We start from the raw sequence: 23,251 nt of genomic DNA, 5'->3' as shown, positions 1-23,251 counted from the left end.
ACATTTCACATTATACTCTGATATATCTAGTTGTTCTACTTCACGTATTTTTTTTTACTTTATATATGAAATAAACTTATAGCACTTTTTAAAGGTTTGAAATTCTTCACAGTTCTCATGAAATGTTTTTCTTTTTGTAACTACAACTACACTTGCGTCCACATAAAGGACACATCTGGACCAGATGTAGGCCACTTTTGAGTATGGCAACTATATAGAACAATTGTTAGAATTAAGAGATTAATATCGCAGTATATCGCAACCTTCGTGATGTTGCCTGTTACGTAATCTACATGAACGTGTTTGTTCAAATGACTGAGACAAAGGACAGCAGGCAGTGTACATCTCATTTATTTTCACCCATTCCTTCAAACAGCCAGTTACCTCCGAGCCAAAACAGCATACCATTACCTTAAATTAGAATACATAAATAAAAGCTGTTTGCATATAAACAGTTGCTGATGTACACAATCCAACTCGCTGAAGAAGTACAGTTGAATTACAAAGACATTGACAATGTTTTGTTTTTGTTTCTCAAAATCTATGTATGAATTGAGGCTCATATTTTCCAGTTCACTGCCACGATGTCCTCGCCTGTGGACAGAAGTCAAGGCTTTGCATAACCAAGCAGGAGTAAACTGTGTTAGGGAGCAAGCAGAGTCCTTTTGTAGATGTTTATATATATATATATATTTACAATGAGACGATCAATATCAACAACACAACTAAAAGCTGTTTTTTTTTTTTAAACATTCATATTCATGTGCTGTTACCGGAAAACAAAAGAATGAAGCTGATAGAGAAGAACAGAGCTGGTTCATCGTCTCATTCCACCTTAAAAGACTACAAGTTTCCGTGATTTAAGGTTTAGCCCTTAGCCCTGCTTTGTCACAAAACAATCCTCTGACCAGAAAAGCAACAAACACAGACTGGTGGGAAAATACATGCTCATTTCTCAAACACACTTAGTCACATCTGTACACACACACACACACACACACACACAAACACACACACACACACACACACAAACCTTACAACCCCCTCTCTTTCAGTTTCAGCCAACTCCAGTTTAAACAAACTCTCTTGCCTCTGGGCTTTTAAAGCGGCTCACTCTCTCCATCTATAGGACAATGGCTGAACTACATAGTGCTTCTGCTCCACTGGGTTTCTCATTTAGAAACCTCTTACTGCCCCACGATTGTATTTTGCAGCTTAAAAAAAACAAAAAAACGTGATGTTGCCAAGTAAAAAGCAGCAAAGCACAAACTTGCTTGTTTATCATCTGTGAGCTCCAGCACAATTACTCTTTGAAGAAAACAGAAAAAGCAACAGAACGGTGGCACTAAATCCAATCCAGAAACTGTACAATATTAAGAAGCATGGAAGGTGACGATAGTTTTTTTTTTGATAATTCAGTAAACAAACACAATATGAGTCAATAAAGCCTCATGGTTTCATGTAAATCTCTCTCTCAGGGTTCATCAGTACAGTCAATAATGGAGAGAGAAGGGAATGGGGGTTTGGGGGGGCTGCACGATGATGGACGTTTTTGTTGTTGTTTTTTTCAAGATGATGGCTTTCACTCGTTTCTGTTGTGTAGCTGCAGTTTTTTTTGCAGCGTCTAATGGATGAAACTGGTTCAGGCTCATTTTATCAAAAGTCTTCAGCTGGGTGTTTAAGGAACTGGAGGGAATTGCTCTTACTCCTCGTCTGCGTTCTTTAACATGAGGATGGAGTTGTAGATTTTCAGGGCAGGTCCTAACTTGATTGACAGGATCTTGACGATGTCAGCTTGGGTGAGCAGCAGGAAAGCCTCACCGTCTATTTGCTGTAAGAGGAAAAAAGCTTTTAAAAACGACTGTATTTTATAACAAAAAGATGCAGAATTTCATACTTTTAACGGCTTTGATTAGAGTTTTACCCAAATCTGAATTTTCTAAAGATCTTTGTCTACTCTCAGGTTGTTAATTTACACATTAACTAAAGTCATGAAAATACCTCCTGGATAGTTTATACAAAGGTCTTTTGGTAGGAATAAATGTGTGTAGGCCTGCTCTGTTGGAATTTCATCAGTGAAAACAGTTAAAGGAGCAATATGTAACTCTGACACAGTGTTTAAAATGCTTCGGTCCAAATTCAAAACATTGAAGAGAGCTGTCTCCAGTTGCCATGTAGCGGAAACAGAAGCTTTAGTGTTTGACCAGCTCTGCATCAGTCTTGAAACCTCTCTGAGTTCTAACCTCTCCAATTTTAAATAGCATCTCCAATATTTATCCTACTTTTACCAAGTTTATGGTTGTGGAGCTTATTAGAAAAATGCAGACGCTTTTAAATTCGGGTAGAATCAGTTATATCTGAACTAGTTTGCTTGCCTGCTTACATCACTGCAGCACCTGCTGGTTTGCTGTTTGCCTGCCAAACCGAGGGGTGTCCATAACGGCTGTGTGGGGGTTCCTTAAAACTGTCCACCTTCTCTGGTCAAAACAACAATCAACCATTCTGGACTGGAAATGAAACTAAGAAGGAGGACATACCGGCTCCTGTATTGTTGTCAGAGAAGGCAGCACTTCAACATAGCATGTTTCCTTAATGTCAGATGATATAGTAAGGTCATTTTATGATTTCATTCAGTAGATATCTTATATATTGGTCCTTTAATACTTGTGTCTTCAAGGTGTTAATTTGCGGCTGGATATTAAAACATGTCCACAACTTGCTGGTCAGCATTTCAATCACATTACCCGCATTTGTAACTATTTCTTAACTATATGTTTTATATTTTAATTTGATCAATGACTTAGGTTTGCTAAGGTGCTAATGTAAGGGACAGGAGGAGGAGAAGACTTAAGTGAATACTATGGATCTCTGTAAAGGAATCATAACCTTAAAACAAACAACAAGCAAAGCAAACCAGCTGCAACTAAGCTCATACACCTCTGACATCCTTTAAGCATTAAAGAGAATTTTTAGGAATTGCTGATATTTTTGTGAAACTGCTTTATTCATTTCTTTTAGCCCTTTAAATCAGTGTTGCACCTGAGAGTGTGCACTTGAACGTGTGCTGTGCAATTGTAAGTGTTCACTTGTGCAATTTGAACCGTGAAGATTTCTCTTTAACGTGTGCCCTTATGCACTTCAGAGTGTGCACTTTGCACTTGATAAGGTGTTCTTGAAAGCTTCATATTAACTGTGATAAAATTTATACATTTCAAGTTTGGTTGTCATGTAAGATTTATGTAAAGATTTTTTAGAATCTTTAAAGAAGATACAGCAGAAAATTATAAAGGTTTTGAACTAAAAAAAAACAGAAGTTGACTTGGTCTCCTCTCTATTCCTAACATTTACACTTCAAGCAGTTATAGATCAACGTCATCATTACTTTGTATTCCTGATCTTGACATCTGCCGGCTACTTTCCAAATATCTGGAGACTGAGTATGCCCCCTTTACATTAAACTGTTTCATTTAGTCCTAAGCAAAAAGTTGTAAAAACAAAACCTGAGACATTTTTGCTGAAGAAAATGAATTTGATTGCTGACATCTTGTGTATGTAATAAATATAATGGTGTAGTAAAGGGGCACTTCTTTGACTTTACTGAATATAATTTTGGTTTTTATCAACAAGAAATTAGCTTCTTATTAGGGTGCATTCATTTTTGAAAGCATCCCTTGAGGGAGGAGACACTAAACTAACTATAAAGATGATTTTAATAATGTATTATTTAGAAACTCTAAATGTTAATTTCATAAAAATGAATGACATTTTATCGAATCATGCAGCTCCACAGAAAACACAAAAGGAAATACGGTAGGTTTGTTGAACAGTATTGATACTCTTTTCCTCCATGTGGTTTAAGTCAGACATACTACAAGCAGGTAGCAACACAACTACTTAAATATTGAACTGATTGAGTCAGTGCTTATGTAATGGATCCACCTGTGTGCACCTTATGTATCTACTCTGAAGATCTAGCACCTATGCACTACACTAAAAACAGAGATAAGAGTGTTCCCCTTCTCTCTCTCTCTATAAACAGTCTACTATATATTTTAAAAACACAACAAGTGAAGTCAGCCCCACTGTTCAAATAAAGACACTCTCTGTACATTACATGGAATGAAGTCAGAAGAAAAAAAAATGGAAAGCCATGAGGTATTATAACAGAGTGAACTCTTTAATGAGATACTCAAGAAGTTTTTACTTTTTTTACAGGAGCAGGGGAGCCCAGGCTTGTGCTCGTGTCTTATTCTGTTTTTTTCCTCCTATTTTGTATTTCTATTCTCAATCAACATTGTTGAATAAAGTTGAATTCCGAACACGAGTGATCACGCCGTAACTTCACAGAGTACAATAAATCATCACAAGCAAAGAAGTGCTTACCTCCGTTTTAAATGTAGCTGCGTGTTCTTTACATCCTGGCAGTCCTTTCACAAAGCCAGAAACCTGATGAACACAGAGTAATACCTTAGAGTAAAAAGCTACAAACATGGGATGATATAATCAATATTTTTTTTCCTACTTGTGCAGCTCAGTTGTTAACCTGACTCGCACTGTAACAGCCATAAATCTCTTCTTTAAAACACATGAACAGTGCCACTGAGCGGTGGACCTGCATGTTGGAAGAATGAATGAGGAGTATGTGTCTGCTTTTCATGTGTGCGAGCATGTCTGACCTCCTCAGAGCTCCAAGTGGCCACTCTCTTGGCAGTCAGCCCCAGGACCTCAGGCAGCAGCTGGCAGTGCTTGTCCCAGCAGAGAGCCACCCGGTGAGGGGGGGAGGCGGAGATGCCAGGGGAGAACACAGACTCATGGAGGGCCTGCTGGAGAGAGATGGCATCTGGAGACGCTGAGGACAGTGAGGAGGAGGAGAGGTGTCAGTAGGGGTGAGTAAGTGATTAATGTACTCACATTTTTTGAGTCTCATTTTAAATTCACACACACCTTTACTATCGCTGACTTCCTCTTTCACGTAATGCATTTTCAGATATTTAGGAACTGGAGCCGTCCTGTAATCAAAAATTAAAAATGAAATCAGAAGTTACTTTCTAAAACAGAGGAAAATCTTCTACACAGCACAAAGTGATGGTATGTGTACCGTTTAGGCCTCGTTCCATTGTGGCTCTGCTCACTAGCTCCACTTGGTGGCTCTTGTTGGCTGTTGCGTCCTGAACGGTCAGCTTCCACTGTCACCGGTTTCCTAGCAACACAGATAACCCGCTCTCAGGTACCAGTGGATAGAGTTGGATGCCTAACAGTGATAGGAGTTCTCCGGATTGCTTTCAACATGTGTTATTTGTTCTTGGAGTGACAGCAGTGTGCACAGCAAACCTGTTCTGAGCGTCGTCAGCTCCCTCTGGCTGCTCTGGCGTTGTGGAGGTAGGTATGGTAGCGATTGTCTGAGAGTCAGGCCGACGACCCCGAGGATGAGGTCCACTGAGGGTGAGAGGTCGTTCCCCGCTGAGTCGGTCTGGAAGCAAGCCCTCTTTGTTCAGGTTCATCTCAGAGTACGGACAGCTCACCTGACTGCAAACATAAAGACATTCAAACTTTACACAATCCTAAAAGAAACACTCCACATTATGCACAGCAAATCCTCTTTTTCCTTTACATCGTCTCAGTTTGACAGGTTACAACTAATAGAAGGAAAAGCAGCTCAAGAGATCACCCTAAGGATTCAAACTCCCACACAAACACAAGCAACACATTTACAGTGCTGACAGCCCACACGGGTATAAATGACATTTAAGAACACGGAGACTCATGCTTCTCCTTCTGTAATTATAAAATACACAGTCCCAAAACATGGATAAAGGATGAGAGGAGATTCAATAATGAATGTGTTGCTTAATAAATAGTGACATGATGCAGCAAAGATGGAGAAGAAATTAGAAAGTGAGAAAGTACTTCAAAAAGTATTTAGGTTATAATGTAGTTACAAAGTATTTTAAAATGATTTATCATTATTTAAATGACGATTATTACACCATAGATTAAGTCTAATAAGATTCAACTTTAATTAAAAAAATAAGAAGATAGGTTCACGATATAGTAAGGAAAAGTTGTTAAAAGAACAAATGAAATGTAAAACAAAGAGACTGAAGGCACAAAACCTGGTGGATGCTACTAACGTGTAGTGCGTCCCATAGCGAGGTCCTCTGATGTGACCAACCCCGTTGCATCCTGGGGTAGGACATCCCTGTCCTGGGGCGGCCAATAATTCACTGGAGCCTGAAATAAACACCCACACACAAGTTTTAATAAAAACATGCAAAACTCTGTAAGACCATTTCCATTTTAACTTCATTAAAGATTCACCACCACCTCCAGGGGAGACAAACTGCTGACTCAACGCTTTGAAATTTAAGTTCTTTCCTGAGAAACTTGGATTGACTGCACTAAATATCAGACAGATCTTGTCTTAAACAGGTCTCACCATTAGGATATTGTAGTGGATGTCCAGTTTTCTGACACCAGCCTACAGGGTGCAGATCAGGGCAGTCAGTCTCCACCCAGTAGTCATACTCTGAACTCCAGCCATCAAAATGAATCTAGGTGAGAAGACAGGGAGCAAAAGGAGTATTAGACCAAATCTCATTACAGAGAACATAAAAAAAACATCTCTGCGAGGATAAATCTCGTACCTTTAGTCGGTGCTCCTCTGTGTCTGCTATGGTTGTAACGCGGATGAGCATGGGGTTCCTCTTATCCACAGCTTCCACCTTCATGCCAATCTGGAAGCCGTGTGGAGGTCGCTGCAAACACGGGGCATAAAGAAATATCACTAACATATCACTAATAATAATATACTTGTTATAAATCTGACTGTGTTGGTATATCTGTACCGGCTTGAAAGCCCGAGCAGGAGCAGCCTGTGTGCCCGTCTCTTCCAGGTACTTCTCCCATGAGAAACTCTTGGGCTGCTTATATTCTGAAAGGAGCAAATAAACACTGATTAGATCTATCCCCTCTGCAGAAAGTTCATACATTTACAAAGAAGCTTCAGTCTTCTTTATCTACACCCTGTGGATTAAAAAACTAGCAACAATCTGGGCGACCACATGAAACTGATTAAATTAAGCTTAAATACACCTTATAATCCATTTCTAACATTTAAAACTTTACAAAAAAATGTGTATACCACTTTCTATACAAAAATAGACAGATGTAATGCTAATATCATAGTAAATAACATACACTGATGCCAGAAGTAAACAATAGTTTTATCATCTTTATTAACAGAATCTTTGTATGTATTAGCATTCATTTCTAACAAAGTAAGACTCTGCATTATTTGGTCCCTACAAGATATGAAAAGAGTTTATACTGACCCACATGTGTCTTGGTCTGTGTCTTACCAGCTGGAGTGGTCAGAGTTAGCTCAGCCTCTTCACAGTACCCCACAGGATGGATGTACGGACTGCTAGCGTCACACCTTCAGAGAAAAACAACAACCAGTAAAACAGGCACTCAATAACAGTGATGTAGGATTGACCTATATTTATGTAGTAATTTACTTTTGGGAACTTTTTCTAATGTGCCCAGTGCCGCACCAGCTCTATAGTTAAGCATGAATGTCTGTGGGTGCTGATGGTCTAGCGGTTATGAAGCAAGCCCCATGTACGGATGCTGTAGTCCTCATCGCAGCGGCTGAGGGTTCGAGTCCGACCTCTGCCCTTTGCTGCATGTCTTCCCCCACTCTCTCCTCCCTACATTTCCTGTTTCTCTTCAGTCCCAAAAGTAACTTCAAAAAAACCTGTTTGTCCAGGCTTAAACTATACTACTATACTTTACAACTATACAAAACTTTTTTGTTCAACTTCCCAAACATGTCAGAACCTCATTCAATTCACCTATTATGTCCTTCCTTAAATACATACATAACAGCTGGAGTCTGGTTTAGAAAAGAGATTGTACTACCATAGATTTTATTTAGATTTAAAGCTACAGCAGTCCTTCCATTTGGCTGGGGATAATCTTTATGTGCGACCAGTTCTTCCGATCTTGTTCTCAGCTCTCACCAGTAATCATACGTGTCATCCCAGTTGTCAAAATGTATGAGCAATCGGTTGTCGACCACAGCGGCAATGGTTGCTACACAGATCAATGTCGGGTTCTTTCTGTCAACCGCCTCCAGCTTCATCCCTGCTCTAAAGCCAGACGGTGTCACAGACTAGAATAAATAAAAAAAATGCAATTAGAAAACACAAATCTTAAATTAAAGGACAGTCTGAAGGTTTTTGAGCCAACAGATAAGGATTAACACTGACCGTGTTTAGGCTTTTGAAAAGGTGTTTTGGGGCCAGCTGACCCCTGCAGTTCTTCACATACATGCTCCAATTAAACTCTCCATCCTTACAGCCTGCAAGACAAACTTACTCTAGTGGGTTGCTCATTAAATCATGCATAGATTTTAATGTGTGTCTGTGTCTGTTTTTACCTTTAGGCAACAATAATTTGTGTCCATTCTTCTCACACCAGCCGGCTGGTTTCATATCCCACGAGTCTGCGTTTGCCCAGAAGTCGTAGCACTCTGGGTAACCATCAAAGTGGAGTCTTACCCTGTAGCCTTGGATCTGAGAGACAAAGTGATAGTGCACAAGTATGACTCAAGTTCTTCATTATTTACAGAGATAAAGATGTATTTTGTCCTTCAATAGACATAATACACGTCAACAATCAGTAACAGTACCTCTGCAACAGTGAGCACACAGAACAGAGATGGGTGAGACGGGTCCAGCCCCTCCAGCTTCATTCCCACCTTAAAGCTGTTCCTACTTTGAGGAAACGACTGGTGCTGAGAAACAAATTCACATCATAGTAGAGTCATGATTAAGCAAATCCATCTGTTAAGAGTTTAAAGAACATTAATGGGGCTGGTGATTGTAGAGGAAAAAAATACCTCTTTGAATAGTTTAACAGGAGCGGCGATCGACCTCTCCTCTTCCAAGTAAGCAGGCCAGCTCCATGAACGTTTCTTACTGGTTGGGGCAGTCACTAAATAAAGGAATGAATACATGAGTGTTATATACTGCAGTTTGTGCACAAGAAGCTCCATCACATTCTATTTCTGAAGAAACTTGTGACCTCAAATGATTAATTTCTAGTTAAGTTCAATTTCTGGGACAATTTTCTAAAATGGTGAAATCAGAGTTCATATAAGAAGATAACTAGGAGTAAAAAGACTTTGTCTAAGGCATTAAATGACATCGTAAGTATTAAACGCCCTTTACAGTCTTTATTTCAGTGCACGTTGTCGGTTTGGAGTAAGAAACAATGAGAGACAATGAGAGCACTCTAACATACCCAGTTTGGCAATTTTGGCACCTCTTCTGCCTTTGGCAGTCTTTGCTTTTTCCTACAAAGGAGAAGATGAAATAACATGTTAATAACCAAAATTTGAATATTTTTATCTCACCTAACTTGTGTGATTCTTAATATTAAAATATAAAAGGAAACGAGAGAGAATATCCATAGAAAATAATTCAAATAGAATGTATTCTATTTAATATGGTTGATGCAGTTTAATATAGTTTCAATGCAGAGAAAGAAACTGACGTGTTGCACAGGTTTATAATTGTGCTATTTTTCAATTCTTGTCCCTTTGCCTCTTTTTGCAAGACCCTTCCCATTAAACTAGGCAATGAACACTTTAGAGGAAAACAGCTCTGAATAGGAAGACAACTGGAGACAAGAGACTTTTTTCCTTACCTCTGGTTCATCTTGATTATCTTCCTCTTCGTCGCCAGAATCCATGTAGATCTTCCTCTTTTTACGCACACGTTTGCCCAGCCTCTCACCCTCTACTGCTTGATTCTCTCTCGCTTCCCCTGGAGACGACCTGCCGAAATGGGACATTTTCTCTTGTGATGAAACAAGAAAATAAATATTCTGAACACAGAGAGAATTCACTTTGTCATTTGTTTTTACCTGCCACTGGAGGGCTGGGCACAAATGGAGCTACAGAATTTGCCCTGAATGAGGGAATCCTGGGAAACGCTGCCACCGCATGCCCGACACCTAGACAGCTCCCCATTTGGGCCCATGTCTGCTGCATTAGAGCCAACTTCAACACTTGGGCCAACCTCCACACTGGGACCCTCCATACTGGGGCCCTCCTCTAAGGACAGAAGCACAGGACGGGGGGCTGGAGGACGAAACAGGATGAAGGAGCTGAAACTCTTCACTTAAAACAAAAAACAAAAAGTAGTGTAAAAAGTAAACACTGCATGTCTTTTAATAACAATTCTGTTAGGTTTAAACTTATGCTGTCACACCTTTACCTTGAGATGATCCTGGCTGAATCTTAGCAGCTGGTGTTATAGCTGTGCCAGTCTGAGATTGGTTCTCTGGTGGAGGGGTGGGAGTTTGAGACTGTGCCGGGTCCGAGGTCTCAGATTTAGGTTTTGCCTGCGGCCCCTTGACCTCTATGTCTGCAACAATCTCAAGAGTCCCAAACTCTGTCATGCGGAACTGAAAGAAACAAACAAAAACAACACAATTAGACACTTTTTTAAAGTCTCTTTTAGTAAACTGTTGAGCCAAGAAGATGCACCACCCTGAACATCCCATCTCTAAATGAATGTAGTTATTCACAGACAAAATAATAATAAGATCAGTTTTAATGAGTTAACCAAGCCAACCATCTCACAGCTTTATAATGAAATGAAAAATTGGTGTTGGTATTTATAAAAGCTAGATGCTCCCAAAATTTCCAATTATGCCTTTAAGCAAGCCACTTGGTAAGATTAATGGAAACTGCAAGAGACAAACGAGATTGTTTTCTATCAGTACTCACATTGCAACATTTGATGTTAGCATAGTTTCAAAACCCAGTGTCAAATTAGGCCTCCATATGAAGTTTCATACCAGTACTGGTATGAGACTTAATTGGAGCACTTTGGCTGGTTTTGAGGTTTACAAAGTTAAATGAGATGGTAATATTGCATACCTGCTACATATACAACAGAAGACACTGCCTTTATGGATCTGTGTGTGATCACAGACGTGTACACATACATTTACACAATCAGAGATGAGCCTATCAACACATAAACTTCTCTTGTTTACCCTGATGTCACTGCCTGGCAGCGTGGCAATACCATCCTTCCAGTCGAGAGCACCCATCATATCAAACTCAGCTCCCTGGGAGGGGGCATCACTTGGTGGAGTGTCAGTCATTCCCACTCCTCCAATATCCCCAACCTGAAAAAACATAAAAACAGTCATGTCAAAGAAAAGAAAAAGAATAGCTTTGCCTCTCCCTCCATCCTCCCCTCCAATCAAATAACGCTCAAACCAAACCCAAAACCCCGGCTGCAGTCAACTTCCCCTAAAACATAATCATTACACAAACTCTCACACCACAACATTGTTCAACATCAACATATTCAACACATACCAACACATACTGCTCAACTCCTCAACTCTCTTCTACCTCTCAAGTCCCCTTTACTAAGCACCTTCTCTCCCTCCCTTTCTCTCCATCACTTCTTTCACTTTTTGTATCCTTTCTTAGGTATTTCATATAGTTTTGTAGTTTTTCTGTTCGTAGTCTGACGTGTGTCTATTGATGTCTTAGTATTTTTCTGTCTTTATTTGTTTTATTTTATTGTTTACTGTATTTTGGAGTCGTTGTCCTGACCTTGTCTGTTTGGGTTTTTTTGTCCCTCATTTGTATATCACCAGTTTGTCGCTTTATTGCACCTAATAAAAAAATTAAAAAAAAACAGTCATGTCAAAAGTGATGTCATATCCTGAAAACTGACACAAAATGTAAAAATATAACAAAAGGTTGAATAACTGAAAGAACAGTTTTGTGTGTAGTGTATTAATGACTGTCACTGTCTGGTTGAACCTACAAAGTGCTGCCAGCCACACTGAGTGTTTCTACCTGCACTTGTAAACAGCAGTGCCTCACATCACCACTGGAGGGCGACTGTGTGCTGGCTTGCAGGATCCACCATGCACTTCGCTTTCAGACAAAACAGTCAGAAATATTATTGTTTTACTGATCAACAAACACAGAAATGAATGCACAAACGGTGGCATTAGACTGAACCTTGATCAGGATCAGTGACAAACATGGGGAAATATGTCTAAACTTGAAGTTTACCCTATAAGTTCATCTTTTCCTCGTTTTAACAGTATCTCTAAAACCCGCTTGTTTTTCTGGCTAAGAATACGTGCGAGGGTAATTTGTATAACAACTGTGCAGCGAACACTGTTTCCTGCACTGATTGTGCAAACTTAAACTCGTTTTTAATGGACTAATAAAACGATATAACGTTTTGGTCCTGACGCATGTTCAACAATACATTAAGGTGATATTTTCTGTTTTCATGTAGGTCATAAGTATGTGAAAAGTATAGAACAATCGAAGCTAATACATTTGCAACAAGTTTGACTTTGCACTTAAGTGTGTCAGTTTTATTCTAGTCATAAATAAAGTGTATGTAAGAGCGCCCATGATTAGCATTCGTCTTATACAAAATGGCGGAGCATAGGAAGAGGCCACCAACACGTTTAAACTATGTAAATTACTCAAGTTACCCATTTAAACAAATCCTGCAAAGCCGCTACGCGTCGAACAATATCGAACGCTTGCTGTGTAATTTCCTGACTTGGTGTTTTTCTTCACTCGGGTTATTTTCTTCACTTTCCCCTTGTCACGGAATGTCAGCCCAGGTTGCTAGCTAGCGCTGACGTGAAGCTAACAGTCAGCTAGCTCCGCTCCGTTCAGATGAACTGAGGGTTGCTCGACGGCTAGCCGTAGCATTATGACTGGATGCAGCCAGCTAAGGACAATCTGTAATAAATAAGTTTCCCGGTTTATAACAATGGGAAAAACGCATTTTGCAAAACGCCATTATTTCGCACAATATATCCCACACTTGCAGTAACATTGTCCTACAAGTACGAGCTTCAACCTTGTTGCTTCTTTAAATTCTTCAATAGAAACTTGAAAAAAAAAAAAAAAAAAACGATTTATTCTTGCCGTTTTTAAATCAGAGTGGAAATAACGTTCACTAACGCCAATCAAAAAAAAAAAAACACAAAGGTCTGTTTTCAAAATGTACCATTGTTAAAGGCAATGAATGAGTATTAACACCCGTATTGTTTAAAAATGTGGAACTCACCTCGTTTCTGTTTTAACTCTTATTTAGAGCTGGATAGAAGGATGCGCATGCGTGGTAAGATGCGCTGCCTGACAACTTTGGGTCTCGGAAAAGTTCAGTTTACTATCGGTGGTCAATACCGGGCCTGTTTCTGCGAATAACAAGCCCAAAAACTCAATTCAGTGCCGATATTAGGAATATAACCGATGAGCTGGAGTATAAACCCCCTGTTTGCTCGCATCAACCTTTAAAGAAGTGTGTCCTCAAAGAAGTACGACTGTGTCTCAATGAAGCGCAGAGACCGCAGTGTCTTCCATTATGACCGCGGAGGACCGGTTTATATACCGTGTATTCCTCACTTTCACACCACAGACGACCGTAAACAACACATTTCTGTGTGCAATTACACCAGTGGCGATAGTCAGTTCGCACACGATGCTAACTGTCGGATTAAATGTCTAGGACTGTCAAATTCCTGAACTGCTATTTCCAATCAGAAACAAAACAACAACACAAAAACGTGGCTGTGCATGTAATTTAAAACTGGTATTGCTTTTAAAACACCTATACGGACATGTCGGTCGGTGCGTTTTGAGGTGGTCTTACCCTGAAATAAAGCCGAACAAGATGTACACACTATTCCAGTTCAGCCTACAATAAACCCGTCACGTCATAATACGTGTGTTAGTTTATTCTCTGTCTAAAAAGTCAACATCTTGTGAGCTACTTCGGCTCTGTGTTGGTATGACCTCACTTGTTAGGCTACTAGATGGTTGATGGTTGTAATGTGACAGCTAATCCCTTTAATTCAATCGTGAGCCTATGCGTACTAATTCCGTGTCTGCGGGGTCTTTACAATTATTACTGAGTATTTGTTAGTTCGCTGGTGTTCCTAACACTCATGTTCTTTCATTTTATCGCCAGCTATCATGCAGTTTTTTTATTCCCTCCCACATTGGGCGGTTGTGGTATCTCCGGTATAATAAAGCTACACATTTAATGGGACATTTTTTAGTCATAGTTTTAATGAAATTGCACACCCTCTTCTCGTATGATCGCCGTAGAAGTCGCGAATGTGAGTTAAGTTGCTTACTAACAGGTACACGGGGAGATGTGTCTGTGTTTTAGTCAACAAAGGCCGCCCTAAAACGAGGTGAATTGAGTTCAGTGCTTGCCTGTGGAAACAGCGGCGGTGCAAGTTCCTATCCTGTATCCGTCGCTAGATGGCGAGAGAAGTCCAGTTTGTGCAGGGATTAACGGGGTCTTGTATCGTGCTGCAGCTTGGATTATTGTGCAATAGCCTACAACATTTAGTACAAACCATGAGATGGCATTCAAAGGAAAAGCAGTCGACTCAAAGGTAGGAGTTGATGTGTTATTATGTAGCCTGCTCAGTTCCTCTTAGTGGCTGTCAGTCCGTAAATCTGGGTCGACTGTTGAAAAATCATGCCTGATACCAGAATGAAGATAATGCACAACAGATAAAACAGTCGGTGAGATTGTGCAGAAGATGAGAGTCGCTGTATGTATGCGTTACCACAGCTCTCATCCCTCCCATGGCAAGCTGATAGCCTAAGATATGAGAGACTGCAGACGCGGTTCGTGTTTGTAATGTTGCGTTAGGTGGAAAATATGCACTGTTGTCCACAGTATGAATTAGTTACTGTGTTGTGAAATACTCTTTTCTGACAGGCCGTGCTCTTCAATCTGCTGCTGTGTCTGCTCATATTTTACTCCCTTTTCTACATTATTGGGAGTGTGTGCTTCGGTGCCTTCAGGTGAGGACATCTCACACGCATGCGCACAGCCACACACGCGCTCATAACCAGCAGTTCAAAGCATCCCCCAGAGTCTCTCCTGACATTTCTGCTTAACAATCAGCTGGCTCCTAAACAATATGAACATACAGATTTTTTTTATTGGAAATTACATATCACTATATTGCAAGTGAAAAAGATAAATAACTGCGAAAGTATAATAAAGATGTATCGATTTTCAAACTTTTGAAAACATGGTACTAATAATGACTATACCTTTCCATACATTCTTATTGTATACACACATACATACATATAGTTCATAGACACATTTATACTACTGTCCATATTGTATATACATGACCTATTTTGTAATCATAAACTATCCCAAGCTTTTATTTCTGAACATATGCACAATATTTTTTCCTATGTGCAACTGCTGTATGTATTCTTTTGTTCATCCTTGATATTCTACCCCTCTATTTATTCATTATTTATTACAAAGTGAACATATGCACAGTAACATGCTCTGTACTAATTGTTTTTATTACTGTTTAGATACTAAAATGCCTTTCTTTATCACTCCAGTATTCCTTGGTCTTATTTCTTGCACTCTGTCAAAATGCACTTTTTTGTGTTTAGTAATTGTGTCTTCATGTGATGAGTTTCTTCTCTAAAATTTTGCTCCAAAAAAAAAACCTCAATCAGGTTGCATCACTTTGACGGGCTGATTCCATTCGACTTTAAGACTGAGCCTGCTGAGTCAAACTCCAAATACTTGGGTGAGCACACTAAATGAAGCCAATGTTGTTATCTATGGGTATGAACTTTTGTCACTTTGTTATGTTGGTTCTTTTTCAGTGAACCTCCTCTCCTTGGAGCTCACCTACTTCTGCAGCGGTCTTTTGTTTGCTGCGGTGGTGAAGAGGCGTGTCTGGGACTACGCGCTCACTGTCACCCTTCTACATGTAATGATCACCAGCCTAGGTGAGTGGAAAAATCTAACTATACATCTACACAAGTACTTACAAATTTTAAAATATTTTGTGAAATCAAACATTTTATTTCTCTGTTGCAGTGATGTTAGAGTTCCCTATGGTTTGGCAATGGTGGCTGGCTTTAGGTAAATTAATGTTTCTCCCTTCTAGATCCTTGCTTGTGTTATACTTCTGCTCAGATGTAAGGTGCTTTGGACAAAAGTGTCTGCTAAATAAATTGTAGAATTGTTAATCCGCTCCTGCAACTTTTAGGTTATAAGTCTCAACGATATTGCTCCAACTTTAATTATTTTTATTTGGTTATTGTTCAATAGGGAGCGGCTTGTTTCTGATGATCTGCAATGGTCAGTTGATTGCTTACTTCACATGCCAAAGTGACCAGAGCTATGCATCCTTCAGCATCTACTGACAGACAGAAAGCTGCTTGTTTTAAGTAAGGAGGAAAGGATCGACCGGATGATCTCTCCCTGGAAACACACATATGATGCTCAACAGTGAAAGGGTTTTTCTGTTTATCACGACAAAATTTGTGTTAGAGTGTTGCCAACAGATTGGCATCCTATTTTATGTAAATGCCTGAAGATCGATAATGCACAATGCAGGTTTTTAAGGCGCCCTGTGAAGTATCTGCAGTACCACTGTAAGCTGTGAATGTGAAAGAGAAATGGGACAGTTGCAATACAAGTCTGTAAATATATATAAAATGTGATATAAAATGTAAAGTTCTAAAAATGTAACGGTCCAGATGGAACATTAATTGTTGTGTCCTTTCACTAAATAGAGGTAGGTAGGACTTGTGAAACAGTAACCAGCCTATTTCACATTATGGACTAATGCTAAAACAGCAATTACTTAGAAACACTTCTATTGAGTGTGTAAGCAGAGAAACATACAGACCGTTGCAGTGTTGGTTTAAGAATATTTTGCTCAAGTTTTTTTTAAAAAGGCTTTGATTTAATATTTTATGAAAAATAAATAATTTAACAAACATGCTCCCAGAGGATTTGTGGTTATGAAACTGGCTCGAATGACACGTACTCCACAGGGTTCATGAAGGAGAATCCTGGGAAGGCCTCGCTGGTCCCGCCTGCCTTGCACCTCTCGTTCACAGAGCCAGGGACAGGCAGTAACGTGAACTCGGGATCTATGTAGCTGACATCACATGGACCGGTCTGGACAAGAGAGAGTGGAATTACAAAAAATACACACCCAAGTCCATGGTGCAGTAAAAAAAAATCGGAATTATTCGTACCACATTTGGGATGAACAGGGGCTTTATTTTCTTGGCCAGGAGGTCATCCCAGTTAATGGATGCAAAGAAGGAATGATCCTGCAGCTCCAACTAGACACACATTGGAATCAGTTTTCAATGTAAGTCAGATGTTTGTATGCATCATAACCTTTTTGTTGTAACTGCACTTACAAGGTTATCGCTCCCCCCTAAGCGGTTTTTGACATCTTTTTGCAGCAATCCTTCCAAAAGTGAGCGGGCAGCATCAGAGACCCCAATGCGCAGCTGAAGCGGTGCGTGAAGTATGTTCTCAAACATCTCTGCCGTATTCCGGCTGTAAAACGGAGGCTGGGAGAGGCAGAAAAAAAAGAGAAGATGAAGTAACATGGCAGTGTTAATATGATGATACAAATGAGATTCCTACCCCTGAACTTACCATTCCATAGAGCATCTCAAACAGCACAGTGCCTAGGCCCCACCAGTCCACTGCTGGACTGTACGGTTGTCCTTGTAGCACCTCTGGAGCAAGGTACTCCGGAGTCCCACAGAACGTGTGCATAATCCCTCCTGTAGCCACCCCTTCTTTACAAAGGCCAAAGTCCGTCAGCATCACATGACCCCCACTGTCGAGCAGAATGTTCTCTGGCTTCAGGTCTCTGTCAAGAGTAAGAAATGGGATAAAAGTGTTGGATTGCTCTGCAAGGCCTTGCAAAAGCTTGTGTTATCTTAATCCTGGTATTTCTGTTCCAGTTTTGTGTACTTTAACCTTGGTAGCCTTTCCTTTTGATTTTTTTATGTGGCATCTGAGAACTGGTTTTTAGGGATGCAATTATTTATGCAGAGCTCTCACTAAAGTGAACATTTCATTGGGGATTCACTGCATGCGTCAATAATGGAACAAGTGATGAGAAAAAAAACATTTTGGAGGATTACTTTACAATGGCTTGTATATTTGTGTCTGTGTCTTTGTTTTTGTTGTACCTATAAACGATGTCAAGAGAGTGGAGGTAGCCTAGCGCCATGAGCATCTCTGCAGCGTAGAAGGCAGCTCTGGGTTCAGGAAAGGACCCTTCTCTTTGAAGATGGTAGAAGAGCTGAGGATGAAAAGCTGAGGTCACATCAACTTGTTTCACGAAGACAACAAATTCAACACAGAGACACTGCTTACAATTAGTTTTGCTTGCTGACTGGTGATCACTAAATGACTCTAAAACTAAGTTGTAGGCATACAAAATCTGTCATTAATATGCTAGAGATGTCTACATTTAATTTAATTTCTCACTTTGTTTCCATCCATAAAGAGTAATGTTAGACCAAAGAAAAAAAATAGAACTTTTTTTACACATACCTCGCCTCCATTAACGTAATCCAGGACAAAGTAGAGCATGTTTGAGGTCTGGAAAGAAAAGTGGAGCCCCACCAGGAATGGATGTTGTAGTCCTTTCATCAGTACACTCCTCTCAACCATCACGTGCCTCTGCTAAAGAGACACAACACATTCAGACAGATTGACAGCTAAAGACAGGAAGACAGAGAGACAGATAGATAGATAGAAAGATACCTCTTTTCTCTTGACAATCATCTGTTTCTGCAGCACTTTCACAGCATAGTATCCTCCATGCTTTCTGTCTTTTGCCAGTAGCACCTGTAACATTTGTGTAAAGGAGCTGAGTCATACACTATCCCAAATAACACACTTACATGCACAAGTACAATCATTTATAATAACAAAAACATCTACCTTTCCAAAGCTTCCTTTGCCGATAACTTTGAGGTAGTCAAAATCAGATGGTTTCATCCTGTTCAACACATGACATATAAGATAAGATGAGCATTTATCCCACAACGGGGACATTTCCAGAGTTTACAGCTGCAAAGAGCAAAATAGTCCAAAAAAAAGAGCACACGGTGCATAAATAATCAAAGAGTTAGATAGCAGTAACAGAGCTGCAGTTGTTGTTACGTATGTATTTTGTCTTCTCACGGAAATAAAAAACCTACCATGCACATAGTGATTTGTGTTGTAATGAAAAGTCAGACATGATGCTGCTCAACAGTATTTTACACTCTACAAAACTTGTTTGTCAGTAATTATTTATTTAATTCATTGCTATTTGTTTAATAAAGGCTCAAAAAGGCCCACAGCAGATGATCTGGGACCCCCATAGAATAATATATAAGAAGAAAAAACAGCTGAATTGCAAAAAATACTATTTTCTTTTGAAAAAATTGCTCTAAGGTTTGCGTTTAAGGAAATAGAATTACAGCTGCTTAATTAATATTAATTGTAGTAGAGGCAATTCAAGAAAACAGTAGCATCTGCAGAAGTAGGAAAGAGTTGGTCCTTAATGTGAAGTAACTGCAAAATGGTTTTATTTTCTGTCAAGAAATACTTTGTGGTGTTTGAGGGAAACAACTTACTGTGAGGTTTCTGTGTTCACTTGGCGCTGAGGAGAGAAAAGACACAGAGGCAGCAAGGTCAGGAGGTCATATTTAGTTTCATCTCCTGTCAACACTCAGCAACAGTCTTTTAAAAAAAACGTCCTCCACTAAATGACTCACCTCTGTGTCTTTCTCCTCCCTCTCTCTCCTCCATCTCCTCTGTCTTTCAATGATTTTCTGAGGGTCCAGGCTTAAAACAGGAGGTCAAAAACAGTTTGTCAGTTTTCATCAGATTCAGTCAAATGTAAAACACTGAAATCCTACATTTTTGCTTACTTACTGTTGGCATAGCTGTTGACTGGAAACAAGTTTGTGTAGGAACTGACTGAAGCCAACTTTCTTCCCCTTGAGCAGAGCTGTAAGACGGTCAGGGGGTTAACTAGACCCTTACATAAGAGTTCAACAGCTGTATTTAGCATTAGACACTAGATAGGTGAAGTGGTCGCCATGACTTAAACAAACTAAGAGTTAAGAATATTTTGTAATATAGTGTTGATGAATGTTTTATCATTCCAAGCTTTGATAAGGTTCTCCAATACACCATCGTCTAATACTATTGGGTTCAGTTTTTTTTCTCATAGAAACTCAGTTTGTCTCGTTGAAGGATTTTTGTAAGCAAGCTTTAAAGGCTACTTTCTACTACGTTGCTATGGTTACTCTGATTCATTAGCATAATAGAGTAAAAACAAAAAAGTAAGAAAACCTGCACTTACCTGAGAAAAAAGACAGAAGCCCCCTCATTTTGGCATAGGTCAGCGGCCGTTCTTGGGTCACGGTCATCTGGATTAATTTAAACTGACTAACTTTGAAACTCTTTGAAGCCTGTTAAAAGGTGACAGTCATGCCTGCATCGCATTTCCAAAACTTTCAGCGCGTTGGAGCCATAGGTTGGAGCCTATGGTTTGTGCTCTGTTCAAGAACCGCTGTAGTTATCATGGGTTAGGCTGCGTTTAAGTACCCTCGGAGATTTCAAAGATACAATGTGTGCGAAAACTAAGTGAAGTAAGTTCGTTTACGGAAGTCATTTTTCAACCACAAAATGAATGTTTTTATAATGTTATACCTAAAATTGTAGACTTCATATATACTCCATTAATTGTAACAACTGTTTGAAAGTGAAATGCATTGTTATAGGCCAATAAGTTCCAAGTCTTTTTGACATTTGACAAAAGAGAATCATGAGGTTTCTTGTCACATTTTAGATGTTTATGAGTAATTAGCAGTACTTACATAAATCTTCACCTCCAAACTTTTTTTATAGTTTCAATTTAATAAAAGCTTAAGGTCCAAGAAGTTAAGATAAATGACTTTATGATTGACTGTTTAACATACAACCAAAAAGTTTTTATACAAGTAAATACATAAATAAGATAGGCCACTCAAATTCAAGTGCAAGTGTAAGTGTAGGCTACTATGCTAGGGCCAATGTTATTTCAGCACATGATTATGTGTTGTTATAAAAAATAATCTGTTAAAATGTACTGAGGGCTAAAATCTATATGCTTTTTTAGGACAATTGGTCTGAATGTTTTTTTTTTATAAAGTTAACTAATAAGTAAAGAGTGTAATGCAGGACAAGCGGGGTTCCTCAGGTCTTAAGTTAAAGGATCTGTTGGCCCTTGAAGGTAGCACAGAGTTCATGTCCCCCTAAGAAAATTGGAACAGTATACTCATGAGCTCACTGCCCTTTAATGATACTATCTGTGATGTAATCAATCAAGGTTCATATCTAAAGAACTTTACATACGATTGTTTATTTATTTGGGTCATGCACACAACTCAAATTGTTTTGGATGACCAAAGACTGGCAGCTTCTTTTTGAGCCTAAGGATAGTTAATAGGTCACCTTACATGTGTACATTTCATTATGATAGCATTCCAGCACATGACAAAATAGTTTCTGCATGTCTCATGTGGCTTCTGCACACATGAGTAATATCAGGGCCTGTCCACACCACCACAGACCCACTTTTATGATGGTGATATATGACCAAACTCTAGTGGCTTGTTGACTTTATCTCTGCTGTTTATATGCGCCGAAAGTCAAAGACACTATCAAGATCAAATTATCCTGTTGGGGATTTGAATATATGCACACATTCATAACAACATATGATCACATAATACATTGATGAGAAAGACAAAGTATCTTTAGGCTGGCGCAGTTAGCAGAAAGCAAATTCTTGAGAAAAGGACCGAGGGGTACAAAATGACTTTGCTTTGAACAGGTAGTGTTGCTGTGAACGGGGAATGAGTGATAGAAAAGTGCCTTGGTATCACAGTCAGTATTACGAGGGTGTAAATGAGATGAATTGGACATACTGTGCAGTTTGTCCCTGAGTCTCTGTGTCTAAATTTGGAGCAGCAGGGTTCAAGGCAGAGTTGGTACAAGGTGTCTTGGTTACTGTTGCAGAAAGCCGATCCTCGGACAGCAACAGGGGGGAGGTTCCTGTCTGTTACAGTGGAGGCATGATACCCCCCACCCCCACTACCACCACCACCCTCCTCATCTTCCCACCTGTCACCACAAAGTGAACTAGTCTCTGCTCTGACCGACCAGTCTGACATCTCATGTCCCATCACTCTGACACCACAGAGGAACTGGCCATGTCTGGTTTGCTTCTGCTGGCATGCAACAGATGGGGCACTGAACACTACACAACATAGCTAAACAGTGTAACAGCATTCCTACGGGTATTGAGGCCCACCATTATACTGGCAAACTCCACCGGTCAGGACAGATTATATGCTGTGATTGTATGAATGACTACACCTAACAGGAGAAAAAAAGCTCCATTATCAGCACTATTGCCTTCTTCTCTTTCTTTATTAGTCCTCTTATCGAAGTCATCTCATTTCACCCATTTACAATTAATATACTTCAAACTCAGAGATGTGTTTTAGCTGGAGTCCACTTTTCTGCAGTCCAGTATCTGGGAGTCATAGATGCATACAGATTTTTTGTTCACCTAGGAAAAGATGCGCCAAAGCAGTTTAATTTCAGACCCACTTCAGCAGCAAAAAAAAAATTTTAGGCACCAGCTACACTACACAATACAAAGGCCCTGTCAGGTTTCTCTGTTTTTGGTAGCTAATAGCATATGGTCTAGCTGATAGAAAGATAGATAGATGGACATAACCTACAAATCAACATTATCTAGATAAAAAAAAATCCTAAATCAAACCAATATTATAAAGAAGAAAAAATGTCGGCCATTGTGCGGCCATTCTGCACAATGCCATTTACTTTTGGTTCATTAAATATATCTGGTGCTATTTCTTTTTTACTTCAGTAACATCTTGAATGCAGGACTTTAGTTTGTAGCATTACCCTACAACTACTTTTACCAAAGTAAAAGATATACAAGTTTACATTTAAGCTTACAACAGATTCCGTCAGGCTCCATCTTTAACATACATAACTTCAATGCTAATTGTGCGATAGAACATTAGTAATAATACCACACACAGGGGTAATGTTTTGTCATTGAGTGTAATTACTGGCTGTACTTTCAAACTAGCTATTATTCTCCAAACATAATTTTAACTCCCATTTTACAATGTAGTTTTACTTCTTTTTTTAAACTTCAATAAAAAATCTCAGTACTTAATCTAAGATTTATCTAATTAAACCTCTGGGTTTGTGCCCAGAATATTAAGGAAACACATGATCATAAATATATTAGAACATTTATAACAGCTTTT

The 23,251-nt window shown here is 39.4% G+C and overlaps 3 protein-coding genes across 10 annotated transcripts; 1 reads left to right on the top strand and 2 right to left on the bottom strand.

Moving 5' to 3' along the window:
• Window positions 1-335: 335 nt before the first annotated feature.
• l3mbtl1b (L3MBTL histone methyl-lysine binding protein 1b) lies at window positions 336-13,746 on the bottom strand. 8 transcript variants are annotated; one of them, XM_061050593.1, is made up of 22 exons: window positions 13,725-13,746; window positions 11,071-11,205; window positions 10,278-10,473; window positions 9,931-10,186; window positions 9,712-9,841; window positions 9,307-9,358; window positions 8,903-8,997; window positions 8,693-8,797; window positions 8,441-8,576; window positions 8,271-8,362; window positions 8,022-8,173; window positions 7,332-7,435; window positions 6,846-6,931; window positions 6,645-6,755; window positions 6,437-6,551; window positions 6,114-6,231; window positions 5,332-5,526; window positions 5,099-5,200; window positions 4,945-5,009; window positions 4,677-4,849; window positions 4,384-4,446; window positions 336-1,831 (listed from the first exon to the last, which is right to left on the bottom strand). In XM_061050593.1, exons 2-22 carry the CDS (start codon window positions 11,179-11,181, stop codon window positions 1,703-1,705), a joined length of 2,586 nt encoding a protein of 861 aa, XP_060906576.1. In that variant the 5' UTR covers window positions 11,182-11,205; window positions 13,725-13,746; the 3' UTR covers window positions 336-1,702. The 8 variants fall into 8 exon arrangements, with proteins under 8 accessions (XP_060906576.1, XP_060906573.1, XP_060906578.1 ...); XM_061050590.1 differs by lacking the exon at window positions 13,725-13,746 and adding an exon at window positions 13,140-13,346; XM_061050595.1 differs by lacking the exon at window positions 13,725-13,746 and adding an exon at window positions 13,140-13,346 and having other exon boundaries at window positions 7,359-7,435.
• A 396-nt stretch (window positions 13,747-14,142) lies between these two features.
• On the top strand, window positions 14,143-16,316 carry LOC132984000 (putative transmembrane protein 244). The gene is made up of 6 exons (XM_061050598.1): window positions 14,143-14,478; window positions 14,811-14,896; window positions 15,584-15,657; window positions 15,737-15,862; window positions 15,954-15,998; window positions 16,188-16,316. Exons 1-6 carry the CDS (start codon window positions 14,446-14,448, stop codon window positions 16,280-16,282), a joined length of 459 nt encoding a protein of 152 aa, XP_060906581.1. The 5' UTR covers window positions 14,143-14,445; the 3' UTR covers window positions 16,283-16,316.
• Window positions 16,317-16,712: 396 nt separating this feature from the next.
• Window positions 16,713-20,458, bottom strand: sgk2b (serum/glucocorticoid regulated kinase 2b). The gene is made up of 12 exons (XM_061050588.1): window positions 20,260-20,458; window positions 19,827-19,902; window positions 19,667-19,736; window positions 19,526-19,551; window positions 18,846-18,903; window positions 18,666-18,749; window positions 18,453-18,584; window positions 18,086-18,198; window positions 17,541-17,760; window positions 17,297-17,452; window positions 17,126-17,215; window positions 16,713-17,045 (listed from the first exon to the last, which is right to left on the bottom strand). The coding sequence occupies exons 1-12, from the start codon at window positions 20,324-20,326 to the stop codon at window positions 16,884-16,886; spliced, it is 1,254 nt and encodes a 417-aa protein (XP_060906571.1). The 5' UTR covers window positions 20,327-20,458; the 3' UTR covers window positions 16,713-16,883.
• Between the last annotated feature and the right edge of the window lie 2,793 nt (window positions 20,459-23,251).

The sequence above is a fragment of the Labrus mixtus genome, chromosome 11, assembly GCF_963584025.1.
Source record: "Labrus mixtus chromosome 11, fLabMix1.1, whole genome shotgun sequence".
NCBI classification, from domain to species: domain Eukaryota; kingdom Metazoa; phylum Chordata; class Actinopteri; order Labriformes; family Labridae; genus Labrus; species Labrus mixtus.
This window is presented reverse-complemented; position numbering and strand designations above follow the sequence as displayed.

Bases quoted from the DNA above. Each gene is read 5' to 3' on its own strand.
- sgk2b (XM_061050588.1), bottom strand. From the start codon at position 20,326: ATGACCGTGACCCAAGAACGGCCGCTGACCTATGCCAAAATGAGGGGG. The intron at 18,585-18,665 runs GTATCTTTCTAT...GTGTCTCTTTAG, and splicing joins TGATTGTCAAGAGAAAAGAG to CAGAGGCACGTGATGGTTGA. The intron at 17,761-18,085 runs GTACAACAAAAA...TACTCTTGACAG, and splicing joins TCTCTTGACATCGTTTATAG to AGACCTGAAGCCAGAGAACA.
- l3mbtl1b (XM_061050593.1), bottom strand. From the start codon at position 11,181: ATGACTGACACTCCACCAAGTGATGCCCCCTCCCAGGGAGCTGAGTTT. The intron at 8,998-9,306 runs GTATGTTAGAGT...TCCTTTATTTAG, and splicing joins TGCCAAAATTGCCAAACTGG to TGACTGCCCCAACCAGTAAG. The intron at 8,577-8,692 runs GTACTGTTACTG...TTTGTCTCTCAG, and splicing joins GTGTGCTCACTGTTGCAGAG to ATCCAAGGCTACAGGGTAAG.
- LOC132984000 (XM_061050598.1), top strand. From the start codon at position 14,446: ATGGCATTCAAAGGAAAAGCAGTCGACTCAAAG. The intron at 14,897-15,583 runs GTGAGGACATCT...AACCTCAATCAG, and splicing joins GTGTGCTTCGGTGCCTTCAG to GTTGCATCACTTTGACGGGC. The intron at 15,863-15,953 runs GTGAGTGGAAAA...TCTCTGTTGCAG, and splicing joins TGTAATGATCACCAGCCTAG to TGATGTTAGAGTTCCCTATG.